General features: G+C 43.9%; 1 protein-coding gene across 1 annotated transcript; it reads left to right on the top strand.

The window, feature by feature from the left end:
* LOC309400620 (vomeronasal type-2 receptor 26-like) lies at nt 1-22,952 on the top strand (the record flags this gene model as incomplete). Its single annotated transcript, XM_081969180.1, has 4 exons — nt 1-101; nt 13,934-14,225; nt 14,617-15,241; nt 22,054-22,952. The coding sequence occupies 4 exons, from the start codon at nt 1-3 to the stop codon at nt 22,950-22,952; spliced, it is 1,917 nt and encodes a 638-aa protein (XP_081825306.1).
* Nucleotides 22,953-26,061: the final 3,109 nt, after the last annotated feature.

The following is a 26,061-nucleotide window of genomic DNA, read 5'->3' as shown; positions in this document are numbered from 1 at the left end:
ATGGGGCAGGTGGGTGTGCAGTGCGACCAGCAGGTCAGATCACATGCTTCCCCTCCATGCTTCTGCTTGCTGCCATGGCTGCTACAGCATGGCAAAGCAAGGTAGGTAGCGGAGTAGGGATGGCACCATCTCAATCATGAAAAATAGACTGTCTGATAGGTTCAGATACAGCATTTAAGTATAGTTTTTGGGGTACAGGTCATTTCCTTAAATGTCTACATAAAGGCATGTTACACAATATGTGTTATATAATGGCATTTGGCTACTATTCAACCAGTTTCCCCATAAACATTCCCTTGAATGGAAATTCCCCATTATTTCAATCCCCATTACATGGAGTTTATAGAATCGTATCAGAACTAATCAAGGAGAGAGGCAACTTAGAACTGAGGAGAAACTTCCTGACAGTTGGAACAATTAATCAGTGGAACAACTTGCCTCCAGAAGTTGTGAATGCCCCAACACTGGAAGTCTTTAAGAAGATGTTGGATGGCCATTTGTCTGAAATGGTTTATAGGGTTTCTTGCCTAGGCAGGGGGTTGGAATAGAAGGCCTCCAAGGTCCCTTCCAACTCTTGTATTGTATATATTGTATTGTATTGTATTGTATTGTATTGTATTGTATTGTATTGTATTGAATTGAATTGAATTGAATTCAATAATCAATCTACTTCAGCCTCTTGAGACTGACACCAGCACTTTCTCGGTTGACCCGCCCAATTTCTCCTCAGTTAACCTTCTCTTTTTGGAAATCCCCTAAAAATTTGTTCGATATATGGTATTAGGTGAATGTGTCACGGAAGTCATTATGAGACTGCTGTCTTTCACATTTTAGAGTGTAGACATAGCATGTAAAATGGAGTCTGTCTGGTTCTTGCTTTTTACACGAATAACCTTAATTCTTTCGAAGCCATTCTGATGCCCTCCAAGCAATTCGGTTTTCATGTCAGCAAATTCCACATAAAATTGAAATTATCTCAGCTGTAAAAGGAGCGGAGGTGATTTGTGAGAAACTCTCTTGGGGACTGCAACTCTCAAAGGCCTGGAAATGGCCTTCTTCTCAACACTGAACTGAGGTAACATCTAAAGCCAAATTGCAGAGTCATTATCCTGAAAAATAAACACTGGCATAATAAGATGTCTGCCAAATTAGGCATTGGTTATCCTACTGTGGCATGCTTATGGCCAGCAGATAGAAACGTTCATATTTTTAGTTTCCGATTCAACCCAAGAATTAACACAAGCCCTGGCAGGACTGGTGTCAATCATCCAGGCAGAGTATCTGTGTTGTAATTACACACCAGAAGATCACTTAACCATGTCTATGGAGATTCTCAGTCATTCAGGTCACGGTTGTCCCAAAAGTGCTTTTTTTTTCAAAAAGGCAACTGGATTTGCTTTTCCATGAGGAAAAATGTCTCCTTGAAAAAGCATCTTTAGACTGATTTAATGATAGAGTTATCAGCCTTTGCAGAAGAATGGCTGAGGAAGAAAAGCTGAACTATCCTCTTGGTAGTTTGTCTTAATCTCCCCCCTCTTCATCTATAACTTTTCTGATGAGGCAATTTTTCTGTTTCTTAAGAAAATATCCTCATTGTGATTATATTGCCAGAATTTAGGTCCTGTGGTGTGTTTTTTTTTAAAGTGTGTATTCCAGTATATAAAAAAATACATTTCAAAATGCAAATCATGGTCAAACCAATGCAAACAGGTTAGGTGAATCTACACTGGAACTATTTGGGATTTGATTCCTGGATTGTTAAATGATAGTATGTGAACTTTGACTGACAAATACAATAATACAATACAATACAATACAATACAATACAATACAATAGCAGAGTTGGAAGGGACCTTGGAGGTCTTCTAGTCCAACCCCTGCCTAGGCAGGAAACCCTATACCGTTTCAGACAAATGGCTATCCAATATCTTCTTAAAGACTTCCAGTGTTGGGGCATTCACAACTTCCGGAGGCAACTTCTGTTCCACTGATTAATTGTTCCAACTGTCAGGAAGTTTCTCCTCAGTTCTAAGTTGCCTCTCTCCTTGATTAGTTCTGATACGATTCTATAAACTCCATGTAATGGGGACTGAAATAATGGGGAATTTCCATTCAAGGGAATGTTTATGGGGAAACTGGTTGAATAGTAGCCAAATGCCATTATATAACACATATTGTGTAACATGCCTTTATGTAGACATTTAAGGAAATGACCTGTACCCCAAAAACTATACTTAAATGCTGTATCTGAACCTATCAGACAGTCTATTTTTCATGATTGAGATGGTGCCATCCCTACTCCGCTACCTACCAGAAAAGTCTCTGGAGCCTGGAGAGGGCGAAAAACAGGTCCAACGGGCAAACCAAAAATTTATTCCCGAACTTCCAGTTGGGCTGTTTTACCCTCTCTAGGCTCCGGAGGCTTTCCTAAGCTTTGGAAGGGCAACAATAGCCTCCCCTGGCCCTCTGGAAGGCCAAAATTCAGCTGGCCAGCATGCTCATGTGCACCGGATCTGAGGGCTGCCAAGGGCCATGGGGGCAAATATGGCTCTGCATGTCATGTGCGGCACATCACGGGTGTATAGTATAGTATAATATAGTATAGTGTTCTGACCCCCCTCTCTACGCCTGTGAATAAACCAGAACACAGGCTTGGTTGTTTGCCACTGTTTAATTACTGAGATAACGAATCCTTTGGCTGAGGGCCCAGACAACTCACGTTCAATAGAGCAACCCAGATAATTCAAATGTAGCCACACAGATAGTCCAAACGAGCAGACACGGCTAGAATACATAGATTTTCTTAACTACTAATTCGAACGGTTGTTTCCTGCAAATGTCCCCTCCCAACGCCTCACCTATAATCTCTCTTGGGAGGGGCCAATCCACAACCACCTGTGCTTAATCATCTTCTGTGAGTCTGCCTACGGAGTTGCTGCTCCCGTTTCACAGCCCTTCTCAATCTAGCATCAGGGACAAACTGCCTTTGATCCTCCCCACTGCTCCATGCCTCAGGCGCCTCCTGGTGGCCAACCAGCCTCTCGGGTCCCTGCTCTGAGTCTGAACCCTGCACAGGGTCCTCCACATCGTCCAGGGCAGACTCATATGGTTCCTCGCTATCTGAGTCCATCAGCAGCTCAACCGGATCCTGCTGGGCCACAACAGTATAGCATAGTATAATATAGTAGTATAAAGTCCTCGACGTTCGACTGGTTCAAAGTCCTCAACTCACGACCAGCCGCAAGTCCTCAACTTACAACTGACAGCCCCACAACGAAAGGTCCGCGACTATTGATTAAGATGTGCCTGAATGGAAGCAGGCTTTTTACTCTGTTGCCATTGGCCACTATGCTTGACAGCTTCAGCGGGGTGCTGAAGTTGTTACCTTGCTGTTGCTTGCTGTTCTGTTCTAATAAAGTTGTTAAAGTTACCTCAACGAGTCCGACGCCTCTCTTTTGGTCCAGTTTTCAATAAGTATAGTATAGTATAGTATAGTATAGTATAGTATAGTATAGTATAGTATAGTATAGTATAGTATAGCATAGCATAGCATAGCATAGCATAGCATAGTATAGTATAACCTTTATTGTCAGTGTACATCATGTATACAACAAAATTGGTTACTTTATCTTTATTTTAGTATAGCATAGGATAGCATAGCATAGCATAGCATAGTATAGTATAACCTTTATTGTCAGTGTACATCATGTATACAACAAAATTGGTTACTTTATCTTTATTTTTAAGAATATTATGTGGGTCCTCTATGACCTCTCATTCCAATGTGTGATAAACCTGTTAATAAATAAAAAAACCTTGTCCAGGCATTTTCTATGAGTTAATACCACTTTGAATGTATAAACGATTCTGATTTTAAAGATCAGAAATTGGATTGCAATGGATAGAAAGCCAAAGTTAGTTTCATGCCTAGGATGAAATCATAAGATACATACAAAAAAACATTGTTGGAAGTTGGAAGGGACCTCGGAGCTCTTCTAGTCCAACCCCCCCCCCCTTCTCAAGCAGGAAACCCTATATCATTTCAGACAAATGGTTTTCTGTCATTTGATGTCAAAAGATGTAAGCACCCCTGTTCAGATGGCTCTTTAAATCAAAAGAAAGGAAGGGAGTAATAACTTGTACTTGAGATGCAGTTAAGGATTATATCTTTCATCCTATGTAACTTTTTATTAGGCATGAATGGACTTTTGCATATAAATGGAACTAATTCAAGTTTGAATTCTGCTCGTAACCAAAGATCAGGGATTGATCCAAAATAAGTGTTCATGGAATGAAGTCAAATTTCCTTTCCCTTCTGCCACATATTAATTTGGTAGCATATCATCTAAAACTAAGTATAGCTCCACTCCCCAAAACACTGCACAAGGAACTGAAGTCTTGATTCTTCCTAGGGCTGTGATGGCGAACCTATGGCACATGTGCCAAAGGTGGCACACAGAGCCATATATGTTGGCATGTGAGCTGTCAGCTCCAGCATGAATGCACGTGCTGGCCAGCTGATTTTTGGGCCTTCCAGAGGGCCAAGGGAGGTCGTTTCTGCACTCCCCAGGCTTCAGGAAAGCATCGGAAGCCTGGGAAAGCTCCCCGTTGGGAGAGCAAGTGCGTTCAGAGAAGCGTTGTGCGAGTTGTGTTGGAGAACACACAAACCAGCATACTGAGACACTGCAGTTTAAATAGGTTTTTACTTTCGTGGAAATCAAGCGGTCCATCAAACAGTCCAAGTCATACAGGGATAAGACAGTCAGTCATCAACGTCTTTCAGTTAAGGGATACTGCAAATAACACAGTCCATAATCATCCAAACAGTCCGGTACACAAAGTTTGCTAGAAGTTGCAAAACTTATAAAACTCACGCTAGGCACTTCTAACAGCCAGCTTCCAAAAACCCTCAGAGCAGATCAGAATCTAACAGTGATTCTGGCTCCATCTTATGGCCGATGGAGGAAACAGCAGCCAATCACATTTACGGCATGATTTAAAGAAACGGGTACAGCATGGTTATATGATGTATATATTGCCAACCCAACCGTTACATTATATTCCTAACAGGGAGGGTGAAAAACGGGCCCAACGGGCTTACCGGAAGTTTGGAAATGATCTGTTTCTGACTTCCGGAGGGCCTCCAGGAGGCTGAGGGAGGCTGTTTTCGCCTGGGGAGGGTGAAAAACAGGCCCAATGGACCTAGTTCATTTCTGAACATCCGGTAGGCCCCTTGGGCCCATTTTTTGCCCTCCCCAGGCTCTGGAGGCTTTCCTGGAGCCTGGGGAGGGCAAAAACAACCTCCCTCCCAGAGGAAATACTAAGTTCAACTTGGAGGCGAGCAGTGCGGTGCCCTTGGGGGGAAGCATTGGAGGTGGCTGTGCATGCATGCACATGTGGGGGCATGCTTTTCATTATGAGTGCCTGCACATGCGTGGGCTATCGCATGCTCGCACATGCATTTTTGGCACCCAACAACAAAAAGCCACCCCTGTCCTAAGGGCTTTGAACTTTTGTGCAAGTGCGTTCTGAATCAGAAACTGTAGCTATAGCACTTAGACTTATATACCACTTTACAGTGTTTTACAGCCCTCTCTAAGTGGTTTACAGAGTCAGCATATTTCCCCCCACACAATCTGGGTTCTCATTTTACCGACATCAGAAGGATGAAATGCTGAGTCAACTTGAGCCTGGTGAGATTCGAACTGCGAAACTTCAGGCAGACGGAAGCAAGCAGTGGTGGGATTCAAATAATTTAACTCCTGATTCACTGCCCTAATGATTTTTTCTAATAACCAGTTTGCCAAACTACTCAGAAAGTATAGATCTTGGAACAGAACAACTATGAGTTCCCTCTCTCTCTCCCCCTCTCCCTCCCTCCCTCCCTCTCTCTCTCTCTCTCTCTCTCTGTGAATTCCCCAATATTAAAAGCACATATGAGATAAATTCAAAACAATACAATACAATAGTAGAGTTGGAAGGGACCTTGGAGGTCTTCTAGTCCAGCCCCCTGCCTAGGCAGGAAACCCTATACCGTTTCAGACAAATAGCTATCCAACATCTTCTTAAAGACTTCCAGTGTTGGGGCATTCACAACTTCTGTAGGGCACTGTTCCACTGATTAATTGTTCTAACTGTCAGGAAATTTCTCCTCAGTTCTAAGTTGCTTCTCTCCTTGATTAGTTTCCACCCATTGCTTCTTGTTCTACCCTCAGGTGCTTTGGAGAATAGTTTGACTCCCTCTTCTTTGTGGCAGCCCCTGAGATATTGGAACAATGCTATCATTTCAACCCTGGTCCTATTTTCTCTTAAGCTAAACATACCCAGTTCCTGCAACCGTTCTTCCTATGTTTTAGTCTCCAGTCCCCTAATCATCTTTGTTGCTCTTCTCTGCACTCTTTCTAGAGTCTCCACATCTTTTTTACATCATGGCGACCAGAACTGAATGCAGTATTCCAAGTGTGGCCTTACCAAGGCATTATAAAGTGGTATTAACACTTCACGTGATCTTGATTCTATCCCTCTGTTGATGCAGCCTAGGACTGTGTTGGCTTTTTTGGCAGCTGCTGCACACTGCTGGCTCATATTTAAATGGTTGTCCACTAGGACTCCAAGATCCCTTTCACAGTTACTACTACTTATTATTTATTTATTTATTTATTTATTGGACTTCTAGACCGCCCCCTCTCCCCGAAGGGACTCGGGGCGGTGTACAGGTACAAATTAAAGTCATACAGTCAAAATACATATAACTAAAATCAAATTAAATACACCCTTGTACAAATTTATAAAAATTAAAACTTAACCTTAAAACCAAATCACAAAATTTAAAAATACAAACTGAGGTGGGAAAGCTGGAATTAGGCCAGGCCGGCTAGATGAAACAAGTGGGTTTTGAGTTTCTGGCGGAAGGACCGGAGGTCCATAGTTGTTCTAATGTCAGGGGGAAGGTCATTCCAGAGGCTCAGGCCTGCCACAGAGAAGGCCCTTCCCCTGGGCGCCACCCGCTGGCACTGTCTAGTGGATGGCACCCAGAGAAGTCCCTCTCTGTGTGAGCAAATCAGCCGAAGGGATGTGAGGGGCAGGATACGATCCAGCAAATAACTAGGTCCTGTTCCATGGAGCACTTTGAAGATGATAATCAACACCTTGAAACGCACCCGAAAAGCCACAGGCAGCCAGTGCAGCCCGCGCAGGAGAGGTGTTACGTGGGAGTATCTAGGGACTCCCAGAACTGCCTGCGCGGCCGCATTCTGAACCAACTGCAGCCTTCGGGCACATCTCAAGGGGAGCCCCATGTAGAGAGCGTTGCAGTAGTCTAGCCGGGACATCACGAGCGCATGAGTGACTGTGCGAAGGGCGTCCCGGTCCAATAGGGGACGCAACTGGCGCACCAGGCGAACCTGGTGAAACGCCCCCCTTGCCACGGCTGTCACATGGTCGTCCATTGACAGCCGGGCATCTAGAAGGACGCCCAAACTGCGTACCCGATCCACGGGGGCCAGATGTTTGCCCCCAATGGCCAGTGATGGAATCAGCTGGTTGAACCGGGGCTCCGGTAGCCACAGCCACTCAGTCTTGGACGGGTTGAGCTTGAGTCTGTTATTTCCCATCCAGATCTGTACGGCTTCCAGACACCGGGACATCACTTCGACGGCATCGTTGGGGTGGTTTGGGGTAGAGATGTACAACTGGGTGTCATCCGCGTACAGATGGTAATCTACCCCATACCCACATATGATCTCGCCCAGCGGCTTCATATATGCATTGAACAGGAGAGGCGAGAGGACCGACCCTTGTGGCACCCCACAAGTGAGCGGCCTCAAGGTCGACCTCTGCCCCCCTGCCAATACAAATTGCGCTCGACCAGCGAGGTAGGAGGAGAACCATGGCAAAATGGTGCCCCTCACCCCCAACCCCTCCAGTCGACGCAATAGGATACCATGGTCGATGGTATCAAAAGCCGCCGAGAGGTCTAATAGGACCATGATGGAGGAACAACCCCCATCTCTGGCCCTCCAGAGATCATCCACCAACGCGACCAATGCTGTCTCCATGCTGTGGCCGGGCCGGAAACCGGACTGGCGCGGGTCCAGATAATCAGTTTCCTCCAAGTGGCGTGGAAACTGTTGTGCCACCACACTCTCTACAACCACCACACTCTCTACAACCTTCGCCAGAAAGCAAAGGTTGGAGACGGGATGGTAGTTGACTAACAGAGCTGGGTCCAGGGAAGGTTTCTTGAGGAGGGGCCTCACCACCACGTCTTTGAAGGCGGCCGGCAGGAACCCCTCACTCAAAGAAGCGTTGACTAACTCCTGGAGCCAGCCTCGTGTGACCTCCCAGGATGCCAGTACAAGCCAGGAGGGACACGGGTCCAGTAAACATGTGGTAGCACGGAGTCGCCTACGCAACCTGTCCATATCGTCGGAAGTAACAGAGTCAAACTCCTCCCAGAATGGAACCTCAAGACCCGCCTCTAACGTCCCCCCAGACCACTAGTGGGGACCAACTCGCTTCGAATCTGAGCGATTTTGTCCTGCAGATAGTCCCCAAATTCCTCTGCTCTACCCTGCAGGGGGGCTTCCCGCGGCCTCTGTTGAAGGAGGGAACAGGTTACCCCAAACAGGGCAGCAGGGCGGTTATCTGCGGACGCAATAAGAGTGGCACAATACTGACGCTTGGCCACTCTTAATGCCACAAGGTAAGTCCGTAAATGGGCTTTCACCTGTGTTCGGTCAGATTCAGAGCGAGACAATCTCCACCTGCTCTCTAGGCGTCTCTTGTGGCGCTTCATCACCCTCAGCTCCTCGGTAAACCAAGGAGCCTGGGTGGTTCGCTGCCGCGAGAGAGGCCGCAAAGGCGTAACCCGGTCCAAGGCCCCAGCGGCCGCACTATTCCATGCAGCCACAAGGTCCTCCATCCGGGTGCGGGTCAGGGCTACAGGAAATGGCCCAAGCTCCGTCTGGAACCTATCAGGTTCCATCAGGCGCTTGGGGTGGAACCAAGCGCCTGATGGAACTCCCCTACCGATGGCAAGTTGAAATCCCCCATGACCAGCAGTCTGGGGGTCTCAACTGCCATCTCGGCGATCACCTCGAGGAGCTCGGGCAGGGCTGCTGATACATAGCGAGGAGCCAGGTATATAATCAGTAAGCCCAACTGCCTCCCTGGGCCCCACTTCACGCACATGGACTCATAACCGGTTATCTGTGGCACAGTGGTCTCTCTCGGCTCAAGACCTTCCCTCACAATGACCGCTACCCCACCACCCCTGCCTAGGTATCTGAGCAAGGTATCACCTATACTGTACTCGTGCATTCCATTTTTGTTGCCTAAATGTAGAACCTTACTCTTTTCACCATTGAATTTCATTTTATTAGATAGTGCCCAATGTTCAAGTTTGTCAAGATCCTTCTGTATCTTAAGCCTATCTTCTGGAGTGTTGGCTATTCCTGCCAGCTTGGTGTCATCTGCAAATTTGATGAGTTCCCCATTTATTCCCTCATCCAAATCATTGATGAAGATGTTGAAGAGTACTGGGCCTAAAACAGAGCCTTGGGTACTCCACTGCCAGGGACGTGCAGTCAGGGGAGGCAGGGGAGGCAGAGCCTCACCTCTCATCATGAAATAATAATATATAATAATAATATATATTTCCTCCCATCCCTTTTACACGGCTCCCGCTAAGCTCCGGTAAGGAGAAGAGCCTTTGGGGAGTGAAGAGGAAGAGGAGGGAGGAGGAGGAGGAGGTACGCACGAGGGGCGGTGCCAGCTGGGCAACCGGCGGAGGCAGGAGGGTTCTTGGAAGCGCCAATAACCTTCCTGCCTCCGCTGTACTTTGTGCACTCCTCGCGACTGCAATAGACATCCAGAAGTGGCAGGGGCTGTTGGGCTGGAAGCCCAAACCCCATTAGCCACAAAAGCCGCTTCTGGACGTATATTGCAGTCGCAAGGAGAGTGCGAAGTCCAGCAGAGGCAGGAAGGTTCTCGTCGTTCCCCAATCGCTTTCGTGGCTTTGTCATCAAGACGAAGTCCAGGAGCACCGACAACATTTCTGCCTCCTCTGGACTTCGTCCTGATGATGTCGTCGCAGCTGCTGGGCACGGACAGATGGAGGTAGCCAGAGTGGCGCCGAGGCAGTCCGGCGGACGAGCGACCGAGGATCAGGCTGCCTGATCCTCCATCGCTCGCTTGCTCTTTCGTCCGCCCGGACCACTCGGCGCCACTCTGGCTACCTCCGTCCGGCCACGCCCAGCAGCTGCGGCGACATCATCAAGTTGATGACCATGTGGCAGCCGTGGCAAGGGGGGCGTTCCACCAGGTTTGCCTGGTGCGCCAATTGCGCCCCTTACTGGACCGGGATGCCCTACGCACGGTCACTCATGCGCTGGTGATGTCTCGTCTGGACTACTGCAATGCCCTCTACATGGGGCTTCCCTTGGGACGTGCCCGAAGACTACAGCTAGTCCAGAATGCAGCCGCGCGGGCCATCACGGGGAGCACTAGGTACTCCCACATAACACCTCTCCTGCGCGAGCTGCACTGGCTGCCTGTGGTTTTTCGGGTGCGTTTCAAGGTGTTGATTACCATCTTTAAAGCGCTCCATGGCACAGGACCTAGCTACTTGCGGGATCGCATCCTACCGCACACATCCCTGCGACCAATTCGCTCTCACAGGGAGGGACTCCTCCTGGTGCCGTCCACCAAGCAATGCCAACGGGCGGCGCCTAGGAGTAGAGCCTTCTCTGTGATGGGCCCAACCCTCTGGAATGACCTCCCCCCTGACATTAGAACCACCACCGACTTCCGCTCCTTCCGTCAAAAACTAAAGACTCACCTGTTTCGACTAGCCGGCTTGGCCCATTCATAGTTTTATCTCACCTCCTGGCAGATATTTTTTAATTGGGAAGTTCTAGGTTATTATTTTAACTTTAACTTTTTTGGGGTATTTTTAGGGGTTATTTTTAATACTGTTTTAATTGCTTTACTTTAAGATACAGTTTTTATAGCCTCCTCATCTAAGTATTTAAGGATCTGTGTATTTATATATTTATCCCTATGTATTCCTTGTGTTTTAATTTGACGAGTCCCTTTCGGGAGAGGGGGCGGTCTAGAAATCTAAATAAAAGTAAAGTTAAGTAAAGTAAGTGGCTTGGAGGCGAAGTGCTTTTCAGTGCTTTTCTGTGCGTCTGGCATTTAGGTAGATAGCCGGATGTCCTAAACGCCAGACGCACAGAAAAGCACTGAAAAGCAGCTGCTGTTGGGGACTGCGGAGCGCGAGCCGGCAGAGCGCGCTCAGGAAGGCGGGAATGGGATCACATGTGCTGGAGGCTGAGGCAGCCTCAGCCTCTAGCACACGTGGTCCCATTCCCCGCCTTCCTGATGACGTCACCAGCCTCACCAGCCATAAACCTCACCGCACGTCACTGTCCACTGCATACTTCCCTCCATGTAGATGCAGTTCCATTGAGAACTACACGTTGAACGTAAAACATGTTTTAGTTTTACATTTTTGAAGTATTAGTTTTATATTTTTCAAATATCCTTGTCCACTCTTATTTCTTCTTCTCCCCCCCCCTTTTTTTTGGGGGGGGGGGGAAAGGAAAGTGTGAATGATTGTCTATTTCACTTTCATGTGTTTCTACTTTCCAAAGGATTTTCAAATCAAGACCAGTTAATCTGTACCAGACAGTTGATGTTTGACAATTTCATCCAACATTTTGCAAGGAAATGGATTCCTGACCTATTCATTAAAATTAAATCTTTGTCCTCATTTCTAGAATGAGAGCAATGTTGTAGCTTCCAACTTCCCAATTCCATTTCTCCACTATTTTCCAAACAGGTTAAGCATCAGTCACTTATCATGTCACTCCAGAGAAGGAAAGCTGTTGATCAGACACATAAGGGGGGGGGGGGGAATGCCAGGTTCCATGGCAATTATGTCCCCTATGAATGACTGCAATCATTCCATTATTCTAGAAGGCCACGATATTGAAAATTCTGCACAGAAGGGAATAGAAATTCAAAAAGGATCTATATAAATATTTCAAGAGCCACATGGAGGAAGGAAAGAAGGAAGTGGTAATGCTGACTCTGTGCGATTCATTTCCACAAAGTTCTCTTCTTTTTTATCTGCCAGAAGTTCTCCTTGAAGATAGTCTCAGACATTTTCTCCATACAGAGAGGATCATAAAATCAATCCTCCTGGTGTCCAGATGCACAAATCAGTTACTCTGAGCTGCCCTGCAAGTGATGCTTTCCCTGTTCCACATGAGTGGTATCAACCTGGAGACCTCATCATAGGTGGGATGGTGTCCCACTTGATTTACCATTTCTATCAAACTCTATTCAAACAGCATCCTTTTGTCAACCTTTATGATTCACCAATGTAAATATTTCCCTTTCAATCACCTAACCTATGCCCACAATAGCAAAGAATCATTGATAGGACTGTTTGTGTAGAGTTTTTCATGTAGATGTAAGAATGCTTTTGTGTTTTGAAAGTGGTGACAGAAGAGGGAACTCTCTTTGTGTTTGTTTCATTAACAACATCCTCTTGTCAAGCGTGTTTGATTGCATGGGAATGATCAAGAATAAGAAGGCTAAAAAGAAACATTCAGCTCTGCCACATTTCACATGACAAAAATAAAGGTCCCTTTCCAAAAGGCAACTGGATATTCTTGGTTTTTGCTTTGAAAAGCTTTCGCTTCTCTTCCAAGAAGCTTCTTGTTCTGGTTCAGTTTTGGTTTCGTTCGGGAAGCTTCTTGGATGAGAACTGAAATCTTTTCAAAGGAAAAAAAAACCCAATAAAGTCCAGTTGTCTTTTGAAAATGCACTTTTGGGACATCCATGACCTGGATGACTGAGAATCTCCATAGACATAAATATGGGAACTTAATTAAATCTATTGGCATTCTATTTTACTGAACAGGTAAGGAATGGTAGGATAGAGTAAAGATGTTTCAGTATCTCTACCTGATGCAGTCTATAGTGGACACACACCTTAGATAATGATTCTGGGGGAGCTAAGAATTATGACATTCCTTCCGAACTGGAAAGATTCAGGTGAGCAAGATGTATGAGTTTAGAGAGAATTTCACCCTTAATCAATCATTCATTCTAATTCTAGTTCCTGGAAAACTGAGAGAAATTGGATTATTCTTATAAAATAAAGGAACCTGAGTGATTCCACATTTACACTTTTTATAACCCTAGCAGCACATCTGTCATACATTAAGATAAGAGATTATGTAAAGGGTTCATTCTTTTGGAAAAAAAAACAAGGCTATAAAGTTGATTGGGACATACAATGCCAGGTCAGCCTGATATTACTGGAAACTGCCATGACAATGTCAGGAAGCTGCCATGATGAGATTGGTTGTCTTGTTATGGGGAAAATGATGGGATTTCTGGTCCGAGTAGCCAGAAAGTTTAGATAACACAGTTATGTAAGGGGAGCGAACTGTTACTCCAAATGTATTTAAGCCATGTATTCGGACCTATCCGACTTTCTCTTTCTGTCTTTCATGATTGAGAATCCTTTTGCAAAAGACTATATACAAATACATTTTAAATAAATATGCTTTTTATTGTTCATGGTCTCCTTGTGCTTGAATGAGAGGTTATTTTTCTCACGAAAACTAAATCAACGGAGAAAATAAAACAAGCCATGGCATTCTAGTTTAAACTGAACACTGCAGTTACAATTTCAGAAATTAATGTAGTATGTCTTATGCTGATTAATTTTCTGGAAAAAATATTAAAGGAAATAAATTGTGTGCAAAGTATATTTGGATTGATTAGAAAATTAATTAACACTTCACTCAGAAACAGGTTTTGCAGTAGTCAGATATGCAATGACCATCCTAATATAATTTGCAAAATTATGAACTATTATTATTTTGAAAAGATGTGCTCAATCTATTTTCAGTGTAACAACCAAATTCTACCAACACGTCCTTGCCTTGGCCTTTGCTGTGAAGGAGATCAATGAGGAACCCCAGATCTTACCCAACATCACTCTTGGGTTCCACATCTATGACAGTTACCTCAATGCAAGGATGACCTATCGTAGCACTCTGGAACTTCTTTTCAAATCCCAGGAATTTGTCCCTAATTACAAATGTGATCACCAGAAAAATCTCATGGCCATCATTGGAGGGTTAGGTTCTGATACATCATCTAATATAGCTGAAGTTGTAAGTTTCTTCAAGATTCCACAGGTAAGTATGGAGGAGATGAGCAGAAAAATTCTGTACTTTGTTGTTATGGCATACTTACTGAGAATCAGATATTAGATTTGTAGTAAGACATTCTGCAGATCTTAAGGTATAATACGTAGGACTCTTTTGTGAAGCTACAATGCCAATCATAGAAGTGAGTATCTAGAGTCACTCCATACACAGAGAGTAGATGTGAATGTAGCACACCCTGGCCCTGTTCAAACAAATGAACTATTGTAATGTGCTTGAAATAATTCATAGAAATTCCATTCAATTCCTAAAGAAATATATGAAAAATTCATTCTTTAGGTATTTTTTACAAGAAAACTAGATCCAGAAAGATTGGATTTGAGCTAACAACTCAACAGAATGTTACTCTGCTTTCTTTCAGCTGACATACGGCTCATTAGCCCAAGAGGAGTTTCAGACAACCAAGCGATCTTCACTTTATTTCATGGTCCCCAAAGAGGACCATCAATATGTTGGGATTATCCAACTGCTTCATCATTTCAGGTGGACGTGGATTGGGATTTTTACTATGGATAACAATAATGGAGAACGTTTCCTACAGAAAATGCAGCCCTTACTTTCACAGAACGGTATCTGCTCATCGTTCATAGAAAGGCTTTCAGAACTAATCCACATAGAACACTATGGAGAACTTTATCATGTAATCGGAAGTGTTTTCATTAATTTGAGGAATAGTGACAGCACCGCATTTCTCGTCTATGGAGAATCAGGGACAATTATGTGGCTGAGAGCTATCATGTTTATCGCAGATCCCGAAAGCAAGCAAATGGCATTATTTAGAAAGGTGTGGATCATGACTGCCCAGATTGATTTTGTGGTCTCTGGCTTTCAAATCGGTTGGGATCTCCAGATGTTCCACGGGGCTATTTCCTTCACCATTCATTCAAGAGCAGTTGCAGGTTTCAAAGAGTTTCTTCAGACCATCAAACCTCATTCAGGCTGCAGAGATGGGTTTCTGCAGGATGTTTGGGAACAATCCTTCGATTGTTCATTCTCAAAATCAGAATTACCAGACACACACAATAGACAGTGCACTGGGGAGATGAAGCTCGAGAATCTTCCTGGGCCTGTCTTTGAAATGGAAATGACTGGCCAAAGCTACAGCATCTACAATGCTGTTTATGCTGTGTCTCATGCTTTGCAGGCTCTGCACATGTTGAGGTTCAATAAGAAAAAAACAATATTGGTTGAAAAAAACGACCTTCCACATCTGCAGCCTTGGCAGGTATTCTTTCTGCACTGGACACTTCTTTTATCTCAATGAGAATTGAGATTCGTGCTTTTTAAGGAAGCCTGGGTCAGAACAGTTTCAATTCTCAGTGTGGTCATGGGGACAGAATGATGGGGAGGGAGTGCGTTCCATGCATATTGTCAGCTGGAGTCAGATCTTACTGCAAGAGGTTTGGGAGGGGTGCAACTTATAGGGTACTGTGATTTATGACACAGACTGAGGGGAGGGAAGGAACAGGGGTAAAATTCAGAAATAAATCAAACCAAGCACAGGCTTGACTGCGAGCAGATCTTACCTAATGGAGCTCCTAGTAAATGACTGGTTTTGCACTGAAAAATTGGACTCGATATTTATGAATCAATTAGGGCATTTTTAGGAAATCTGACAGTTTGTAAGAAAAAAAATGGAATACAATGAACAAATATGGCCCACGATCAAGCATTAATCAAGTTCACAAAATGATCTTACAATGTAAAAGTCAGGTTTTCTTTTAACTCAATAAAGCAATTTGATCTCGAATTATCTTTTGAACCCATGGCAGAAAGTCTTAATATTTTCTGCTTATAAAATCCAGTTAGTTATGAACATCAAGAAACTATTGTTAAGTAACACAGTTAAGGTACCCTGACTTCCTTATTGACTTTGCAAAGATCATAAACGTGAAAACATGTCATAATGTGAAAAATGGTTGTAAAATCACTTTCTTCAGTGCCATCGTAGCTTCAAACAGTCACTAAACAAGCTGTTGTAAATAGAGGACTACCTGTATTATTCTTCCTATCCCCCCCTTTTTTTTTCATTCTCTTTCACATAGCTCCATCCATTTCTACATGGCATTTCTTTTAACAATTCGGCTGGAGAGAAAGTTTCCCTAAATGAAAATGGGGACGTAATGGGTGGATTTGATATCATCAACCTCATCACATTTCCCAATCGGTCTTTTCAAAGAGTGAGAGTCGGAGTAATAGATCCCAGCTCTCCAACAGGCAAAGAATTATTCATTGATGAAGATCTGATTGTCTGGCACCCAGCTTTTAATCAGGTATGGACTCATTTGATGGACTATAACTTGACATATTGTGATCCCAAAATAGAGGTCTTGGTCTCTGACACCATACTTAGACTCTTTAGAAATCTAATTTCAATGTTTGTGTTGTGGCAGCAGAGTCAAAAAGTGAGGTGGTTGGGGAGGAACATGGGCCAGTCCTGAGGAAAGACGAGGGCTCTGTGTTGGAGGCAGAGAGGGAACTAGACAGCAGTGAGGCAGAAGAACAGCTGGAGCCTGTTCCCAATGTGTGCATGCGCAGACCTGCCAGAAGACAAGAACAACTAAGCAATCAGAGTCGACTTGGGAGTAAAGCCATACCTTGGAGGTGATTGGTCCCTCCCATAGGAAACAAAAGAGGAGTGAACAGGGAGGAGGCTTTTGCAGGAAACAATTCGTTCCTTCGGTCATTTGAAGAGTGGAAAGTTCTGTTTGTGACTGGAGGAGACTCTGTGCCAAGTTTTGCCTTGCCCTGCATTTGTAAACTAGTTATCTGGCAGCTCTCCAAGCGAGATAAGGTTCGTGTTGATAAATATTCCTCTGAAATTCCTCTGTTTGCCAAGCCTTGCTGACTGTGAATGAAAGGAATTCACAGTCGTGTAAATAAAAATAAAATTTGTTGGGACCAAGACTTTGCTTCATGATTTTTAAGGAAGCCTGGGTCAGAACAGTTTGCAAGAAGAAAATGGAATACAATGACCCATAATCAAGCATGAATCAAATATACCCAAATGTTCAACCAAAATGTTGGAGATGCGGGTGCCTAGATGCTACCTTCTTTCATGTATGGTGGACTTGCAATAAGGTTAAAGCTTTTTGGATAAAAATATGGTGGGTTATGCAAAATGTATTTAAGAAAAGAATACAATTTATTCTGCAAACGTTCTTACTGGGTATAACTAAGGACTTTACTAAAGGGGAAACAAAATTGGTTTTGTATATGGTTACAGCAGTTAGGTTGTTGATTGCGCAACATTGGAAAAAAGATTTTTTACTGACAATTGATCAATGGATTCAGAAAGTGGCGGGGTTCGCCGAAATGGCAAAAATTTCAGCCTTCTTAAAAGGTCAGAAGCAGGAGAATTTCACACAGGAATGGGTAAAATGGATTGATTACATACAGAATAAATATCAGACTAGGAAGTACTATGTAGCCTTTAGTTAAGAATGTTTAGACTGATAGATGATCAGAGTAAATAATACATGGGATGCTTGGAATTGTTAGAGTGGTGTATAGCGGAAGTCAGGGGGGTGGGTTTGATTGGGAGGTGGGGGAGGGTTAGGGTGGAGGGTTGGGAAATATATATGCATAAGTAATCTAGAAGATGGGATAAATGAAATATTACTACTTTAAGAGAAACCTATATTAGGATTTATATATGTTTAGGTACAATATTTGAATGAGAAATCTATTTTAAGATGGGGGAGGGGGGGTACAGTATGTGGTACAATATTTGAATGAGAAATTTTTTTAAGATGGGGGAGGGGAGGGGGTACAGTATTTGTATGTGATTTACATTATATGGTGGGGGGGCAAAAAATGGGGGAAAATTTGTTTGTGTAAAACTTTTTTAATAAAAAAAAGCATGAATCAAATAGACAAAATGATCTTATAATGTAAAAGTCAGGTTTTGTTTTTAGTGGCAATTATCTTTCAAATTATGGGCATTGCCTTATTTCTATAGCATTGTCCTCTCGCATATTAATCCACTCACCTTGCCTTTTTCAAACAGGCCCTTTAGCTCATCATTGTAATTTCAACAACTTTTAATGTATAATATAAATCCAGCTAGATAATATTCAGTAGCCCTCTGGGAAGTAAAGAATTAAAGAGATTAAAGAGATTGATTAATAACTCATGAATAAAAGTGTCCCAGGATAATGTTGAAGAATCTACTCTGAGTTGGTCACGGATCAATCTTTGGTCCCGGTTACTGAATCAGCTTGCATCCTGCAAGATTAATATTTTTTTAAAAAATCCTTTGCAAAAGACCTTTTATGTTTATCACCAGGTTCTTCCTATTTCTCTGTGCAATGACCATTGCTCCCCTGGATACTGGAAGAAGGAAATTGAAGGAAAACAATTCTGTTGCTACGACTGTGTCCCATGTCCAGAAGGGAAGATTTCAAATCAAAAGGGTAGGTTAGACATTCCAGCAAGTTTTCATAGGTTGTTTTAAGCAAACGAAGAGGAGCGGTGGTACAATGGTTAATGACGCTGGAGAAGGTCATTAAGCTCCAATGGTTTGACTTCTAGTACTAAGTGGTGTGGTGAGCGCCCGTCACTCGACTCAGCTTTTGCCGATCTAGCATTTCAAAAGTATGTTATGTGCGAGTAGATAAATAGGTACCACTTTGGTGGGAAAATGAGCTGGCATTTCATGTGGACGGTTAGAATCCTGCTGGCACGGCACTTCCCGTTTGCGACGCTCATTTGTGGAGGCAGCAGGAAAGGCACTCGACTTTCTTTCTGGTGCAGAGCTAGCTTGCCCCCTTTGAAGACATTTTGCTTCTCATCCAAGAAGCTTCTTCAACTCTGACTGGATGGTGGGGAATGGAAGGATTTATATTTCTTGCAGACAGCTGATCATTCGCATTATTTCTGAGAGTTGTTGTGGCCACTTGGAAATTTGTCTGTGTCCTCAGGGTCACCTGAGTAATAGAAATGGTATGGAACCATCTTGGAGCTGCTGAAAGGACTGTGTTGTGGAGCTATGCTTTCTGCCCTGTGTCCCATCCCTGTTGAAGACAGGTACAGGCTGTTGGGGATGAGTCTGTGTTGCCTGCTTTTCAAACTGAAGGTCCCTGTCGTCTGCAACATTTTGCTGGAAATACGTTCATATTCCCACACCATTTCAAGGGTGCTCATCCCAAACTGCATAGCTAAATGTTCTAACCCCCCTCTCCATGCCTGTGAATAAATCAGAACACAGGCTTGGCTGTTTGCCATTGTTTAATTACTGAGGTAACAAATCCTTTGGCCGAGGGCCCAGACAACTCACGTTCAATAGACCAACCCAGATAATTCAAATGAAGCAACACAGATAGTCCAAATGAGCAGACACGGCTAGAATACACAGATAGATTTTCTTAACTACTAATTTGAACGGTTGTTTCCTGCAAATGTCCCCTCCCAACACCTCACCTATAATCTCTCTTGGGAGGGGCCAATCCACAACCACCTGTGCATAATCATCTTCTGTGAGTCTGCCTACGGAGTTGCTGCTTCCGTTTTTCAGCCCTTCTTAATCTAGCATCAGGGACAAACTGCCTTTGATCCTCCCCACTGCTCCTTGCCTCAGGCGCCTCCTGGTGGCCAACCAGCCTGATCTCTGCTCTGAGTCTGAACCCTGCACAGGGTCCTCCACATCATCCAGGGCAGACTCATATGGTTTCTCGCTACCCAAGTCCATCAGCAGCTCAACCAGATCATGCTGGGCCACAACAAGTAAATGTCAGTGGATGTTCTCATTCATCCAGATCATGGTTGTCCCAAAACTGCTTTTTAATGACCAGCTGTCTCCAAAGAATATAACTCCTTCCATTCCCCACTATCCAGTCAGAGCTGGGCAACTGAGAATCTTCATAGACAAACAGAGCTAGAAGTCTCAGGCAGCCAAAGTACTAGTCTGTATTAACATTATAGTCTCCTGGCTAATGTAACATTACCATATACCCTGTTTACCCAAAAATAAGACCTCCCCGGATAATAAGCCCAATCGGGCTTTTGAGTGCATGCGCTAAAATAAGCTGTCCCTCAAAAATAAGCCCTCCCCGAAAATATTGCAACACAGCAGCAGCCACGAGGTGACCACACTCACTGCCTCTTAAACCTCAAAAATAATAAGACCTCCCTGAAATAAGGCCAAGCGCTTATTTCGGGGGTCAAAAGAAAATAAGTCCTTGTCTTATTTTGGGGAAAAACATGGTGCTAAATAAATAAGTAAATTTAAGCAAACTGTAATACCCTATCTTAGTGTGAAAATAAATAATACTTTTAGTTATTAGTGAATATACATTTTTATAGCTGTGACTTACAATCTGTTGTTCGGGTCAATACACTCTGTTACTAGAGACGTACATACATCCTCACGGTTTTAATAATAATAATAATAATAATAATAATAATAATAATAATAATAATAATAATAATAATAATAATAATAATAATAATAATCACATACTCAGCTGCTGTAAAAAAATCGTGCAGACTGATTATAAATTGCGGCACAATTCAGTAGCACAAATGATCCATTGGAATTTGTGCAAAAATTATAATATTAAAACAACAACAAACTGGTGGGAACATAAGCCTGAAAAAGTCACCGAAAATCAGATGGTCAAGATCCTGTGGGATTTTCGTATACAAACAGACAAAGTACTAGCGCATAACACACCAGACATCACACTGGTTGAGAAAAAGAAGGTTACAATCATAGACATCACAATACCAGGTGATAGCAGAGTTGAGGAGAAGGAACATGAAAAAGTCGCGAAATACCAGGACTTAAAAATTGAAATCCAACGATTATGGCACAAACCAGCAGTGGTCATTCCAGTGGTAATCGGCACACTGGGTGCTATTCCAAAAGCACTGGAATTACATTTAAAACAGTTAAAACTTGACAAAATCACCATCAGTCAAATGCAAAAAGCTGCACTGCTTGGATCTGCACGTATATTACGAAAATACGTTACGACGTCCTAGGCCCCTGGTGGGGCCCGACTAGTAATCAATGCCAAATCCAGCGAATCAACTGGCCGCTGTGATACAATCTAATAATAATAATAATAATAATAATAATAATAATAATAATAATAATAATAATAATAATAATAATAATAATAATAATAATAATACTTTAATTTATAGACCGCACCCTTTCCTAAACAGGACTCGGGGCGGTGTACAGTCATATTAAAAACAATGTGATTTTCCATGTTTTGGAAAAAAAATGGGGAAAGTCCAAATGGCCACCACTGCAATAAAATTTAAAATTTAAAATTTGTCTGAAACGGTATAGGGTTTCCTGCCTAGGCAGGGGGTTGGACTAGAAGACCTCCAAGGTCCCTTCCAACTCTACTATTGTATTATTGTAATCCGTGGAACAGAAGTTGCCTCCAGAAGTTGAATGCCCCAACCCTGGAAGTCTTTAAGAAGATGTTGGATAGCCATTTGTCTGAAGTGTGGTAGGGTTTCCTGCCTAGGCAGGAGGTTGGACTAGAAGACCTCCAAGGTCCCTTCCAACTCTACTATTGTATTGTACTGTATTGTATTGTATTGTATTGTAAAATAATACAAAGGGTTGCATTTCAAAGAATAATAGTCCTTCCATTTCTGTTTGTTTTCTGCCAATCCTAAATTTTTCATTTGGGGAAAAACTGAATTTTCATAGAAACATGATCCATTTGGAAGCCAGTGGAAAGAACTCAAAGGAATAACAACTGGCACCCATTCAGAAAGTAATATGAATACTATGGAATGTGTAGATTAAAAATATATCCTTGATATTTCCTTCCAGATATGGAAGATTGCTTTGCATGTTCAGAAGATCATTATCCAAATGAAGAAAATAATGAATGTATCCCAAAATTGCTGGTCTTTCTAACTTTTGAAGAACCTTTAGGAATTGGTTTATCCTCAGCAGCTCTTGGTTTCTTCTTCTTGACCTCTTGGGTACTTGGAACTTTTATTAAGCACCAGGATACTCCCATTGTGAAAGCAAACAACCGGTCCCTCACCTACACCCTCCTTGTCTCTCTTCTGCTCTGTTTTCTCTCCTCTTTGCTCTTCCTCAGCCAACCTGGCAAAGTGACCTGCCTTCTCCGACAATCAATGTTCGGCATCACTTTCTCAGTGGCCATTTCTAGTGTCCTGGGCAAAACCATCACTGTGGTTGTTGCTTTCATGGCCACTAAACCAGGTTCTCAGATGAGGAGATGGGTGGGGAAAAGATTGGCCTTTTCTATTGTCCTCTCATGCTCTCTCTTACAAGTATGTATTTGTATTGTTTGGTTGTCGACATCTCCCCCATTCCCTGAGTTGGACATGCACTCAGAGCTCCAAGAAATGATTTTACAATGCAATGAGGGGTCAGCTTTCTTCTTCTACTGTGTCTTGGGCTACATGGGTATCTTGGCCATTGCCAGCTTTATCGTGGCTTTCCTTGCCCGTAAATTACCCGACAGCTTTAACGAAGCCAAGTTCATCACCTTCAGCATGTTGGCCTTCTGCAGTGTGTGGATCTCCTTCTTTCCAGCCTACCTGAGCACAAAAGGAAAAGCCATGGTAGCTGTGGAGATCTTCTCCATCTTGGCCTCCAGCACTGCTTTACTGGGATGCATATTCCTGCCCAAATGCTACATCATTGTTTTGCGGCCTGAGCTAAATCACAGAGAGCAACTCACAAAAAGAAATTAGTATATCATGTGTTCTTTCTGGCTCCCTTAATTAAAAGATCAAAAGTGATTTGTATGCAATTTCAGGGAAAGAACCTTATATTTGGTGCCTTTGTAATTGTCAAGCCAGCCTCCCTCAGCAACCAAGAAAGAAACCATCTAACTCCATTTTGCAGAATTAAGAGTACTTTTAATGGTTATGAAAAGATAGCAGCTAAGCAAAGCAAGATCTGAGGGAAAAGCGCGCGAAATCATATATATCAATATGTGACCAAACCCCCTCCCCCTGGTAACCCTCATCCCAGTGTCCAATATGCAAATCTCTTAGGTATCATGTGAGTTCCATCTTCAAGGAGCATCATCAGGTTGGTATGCAGGACGGTTGGCCTTGACCAACACCAAGCGCTAATCTCCAGCATGCACAGTAGACGGTGAGACCAAAACTCCCTTTTTATAATCTCTCCTGTACTTAAACTTCCAAATACCAGGCCCCCCTCCCCGTTTCAATGGCAGCCAAAATCAAATAGTGAAACAGTGGCTGACATCCGGCCCTCCTTCAGGAAAAGAAGTCATCCCTGCAAGAAAATAAAACAATAGAAATAAGACATGTATGACTCAAATATGATCAAGGCTTATCAGGGTACTTAGCATAGAACATAGAACTTAGCATAGAACTTCTGTAAGAGTCTAGGAGCTCTAACGTGAGATTTATCAACCCACTCAGCCTGGGAGGGGGGGGGGAATGCTTCCAGGATTGAATTCGATTCCTATGTTTCTTGGAGTCCAAGATTTTCTTAACCTCAAAGTGTTGCTCTCCCTCAATAAGAAGAGGGGCAGGGGGTGCAGGTAGGGGTGCACAAAAAGAAGAAGTATGCTCTGGTGTCAACAGATTTACATAAAGCAAAGGATAAATCCACTTAAGATGCTTTGGTAACTCCAATCGTACAGAAACAGGATTAATGATTTTCACAATAGGGGAAGGGCCGACATACTTCGGCCCCAGTTTCTTTTATTTCTGGGTGGTTTGTAGAAACTTGGTGGACAAAAACACTCGATCTCCTCCTTTGTACTCCCTTTGCTTCACCCTTTTTTGTCAGCCTGTTTCTTATGCGCCCGGTGAGCAGCCTCCAACACCTTGCAGGTCATGGGCCAAACTTGGCGAAGCTGGTCACTCCACTCGGAGAGGGACAAAATGTGTGGTTTTCCTCGAGGCAACTCAGGAATTGGTACAAAGTCCTGTCCAAACACAACTCTAAAAGGGGCTCAGCAAAATTTTCAATTTTTTGTCAATAAACTTCCGTAATTCCTCCATTTCATGTGTTATTGAGTAAATCTGGGGTTTTGAAAGTTTTACTCCTGGGAGGATCTCAATGCTGCACTCAGTCGCATGGTGAGAGAGTAATTTATCAGAGGATTTTTCACTGAAAACGTCCTTTAGGTCCCAATATTCCTTTGGGATTTTCTCCTCCCCCTCAATTTTTTCCTGCACCGCGGCTGCTAGGTTAGGTTCAGCATTGGTAATATTGGAAACACTCCCATCTCCCTCAAGGGGTTTAGTGGATCGGATGCGCAAACACCCTTTCTTCCAGTTGATGTGTGGGTTCCATTTACGCCAGCAGGGTAAGCCCAGTATGAGAGGTCGGTCCATCCCCAGGGCCACAATGAAACTTAATGTCTCCTGGTGATCTCCCATCCACATGTCTATAGGTTCAGTCACAAAATGGGCAGCCCCCCTCCCACTAAAGATCCATCTAGTTGGCAAAAAGCAATGGGGACTATCAAAGTTCTCAGTTTCAAACCCATTTTTTCCACCACTTCCAGGCTAACAATGCAATGTGTGCATCCCGAGTCTAAAAGGGCCAGCATTTTTAGAGGGCACTTTAAGTTCTACTGGGATGGTCATGGGGCCCAATCAGGAACTTATCAGACAGTTGTCTTTACTTTACTTTACTTTTATTTAGATTTTTATACCGCCCCCTCTCCCCAAAGGGACTCGGGGCAGTGTACAGTCAAATAAAAACACATCAATAAATAGAAAATACAAACACAAAGAGGAGGCAATAAGAAACTGTACATATCTGAAGTAAAGTAGTTAAAAGCAATATTTAAATACCCTAAAAATACCCAATTAAAATATCTGCCAGGAGGTAGAATAAAACTATAAATGGGCCAGGCCGGCTAAACGGAACAGGTGAGTCTTCAGTTTTTGTCGAAAGGAGCGGAAGTCGGTGGTGGTTCTGATATCGGGGGGGAGGTCATTCCAGAGGGTTGGGCCCATCACAGAGAAGGCTCTACTCCTAGGCGCCGCCCGTTGGCATTGCTTAGTGGACGGCACCCGGAGGAGTCCTTCCCTGTGAGAGCGAATCGGTCGCAGGGAAGTGTGTGGTAGGATGCGATCCCGCAAGTACCTAGGTCCTGAGCCATGGAGCGCTTTAAAGATAGTAATTAACACCTTGAAACGCACTCGAAAGACCACAGGCAGCCAGTGCAGCTCGCGCAGGAGCGGTGTTACGTGGGAGTACCTAGTACTCCCCATAATAACCCGCGCGGCTGCGTTCTGGACTAGCTGCAGTCTTCGAGCGCGTCCCAAGGGAAGCCCCATGTAGAGGGCATTGCAGTAGTCCAGCTGAGACGTCACCAGTGCATGAGTGACCGTGTGTAGGGCATCCCGGTCCAGTAGGGGGCGCAATTGGCGCACCAGGCGAACCTGGTGGAACGCCCCCCTTGCCACGGCTGCCACATGGTCATCCATTGACAGCCAGGCATCTAGGAGGACGCCCAAATTGTGTGCCCGTTCCACAGGGGGCAATTGCTCGCCCCCTATGGTCAGTGATGGAATCAACTGACTGAACCGGGGTGCCGGTAGCCACAGCCACTCAGTCTTGGAGGGGTTGAGCTTGAGTCTGTTGTCCCCCATCCAGACCCCGATGGCTTCCAAGCACCGGGTCATCACCTCGACAGCCTCGTTGGGGTGGTCTGGGGTGGAAATGTACAGCTGCGTATCATCAGCGTACAGATGATACTCCACCCCAAAACCACGGATGATCTCCCCCAGCGGCTTCACATATGCATTGAACAGAAGGGGCGAGAGGACCGACCCCTGAGGCACCCCACAAGTGAGTGACCTCAGG

Source organism: Natrix helvetica (genome assembly GCF_964273705.1).
Source record: "Natrix helvetica genome assembly, chromosome: W".
In the NCBI taxonomy this organism is placed as follows: Eukaryota; Metazoa; Chordata; class Lepidosauria; order Squamata; family Natricidae; genus Natrix; species Natrix helvetica.
Note: the sequence above shows the minus strand (reverse complement) of the source record. Positions and strands in the feature narration are given on the sequence as shown.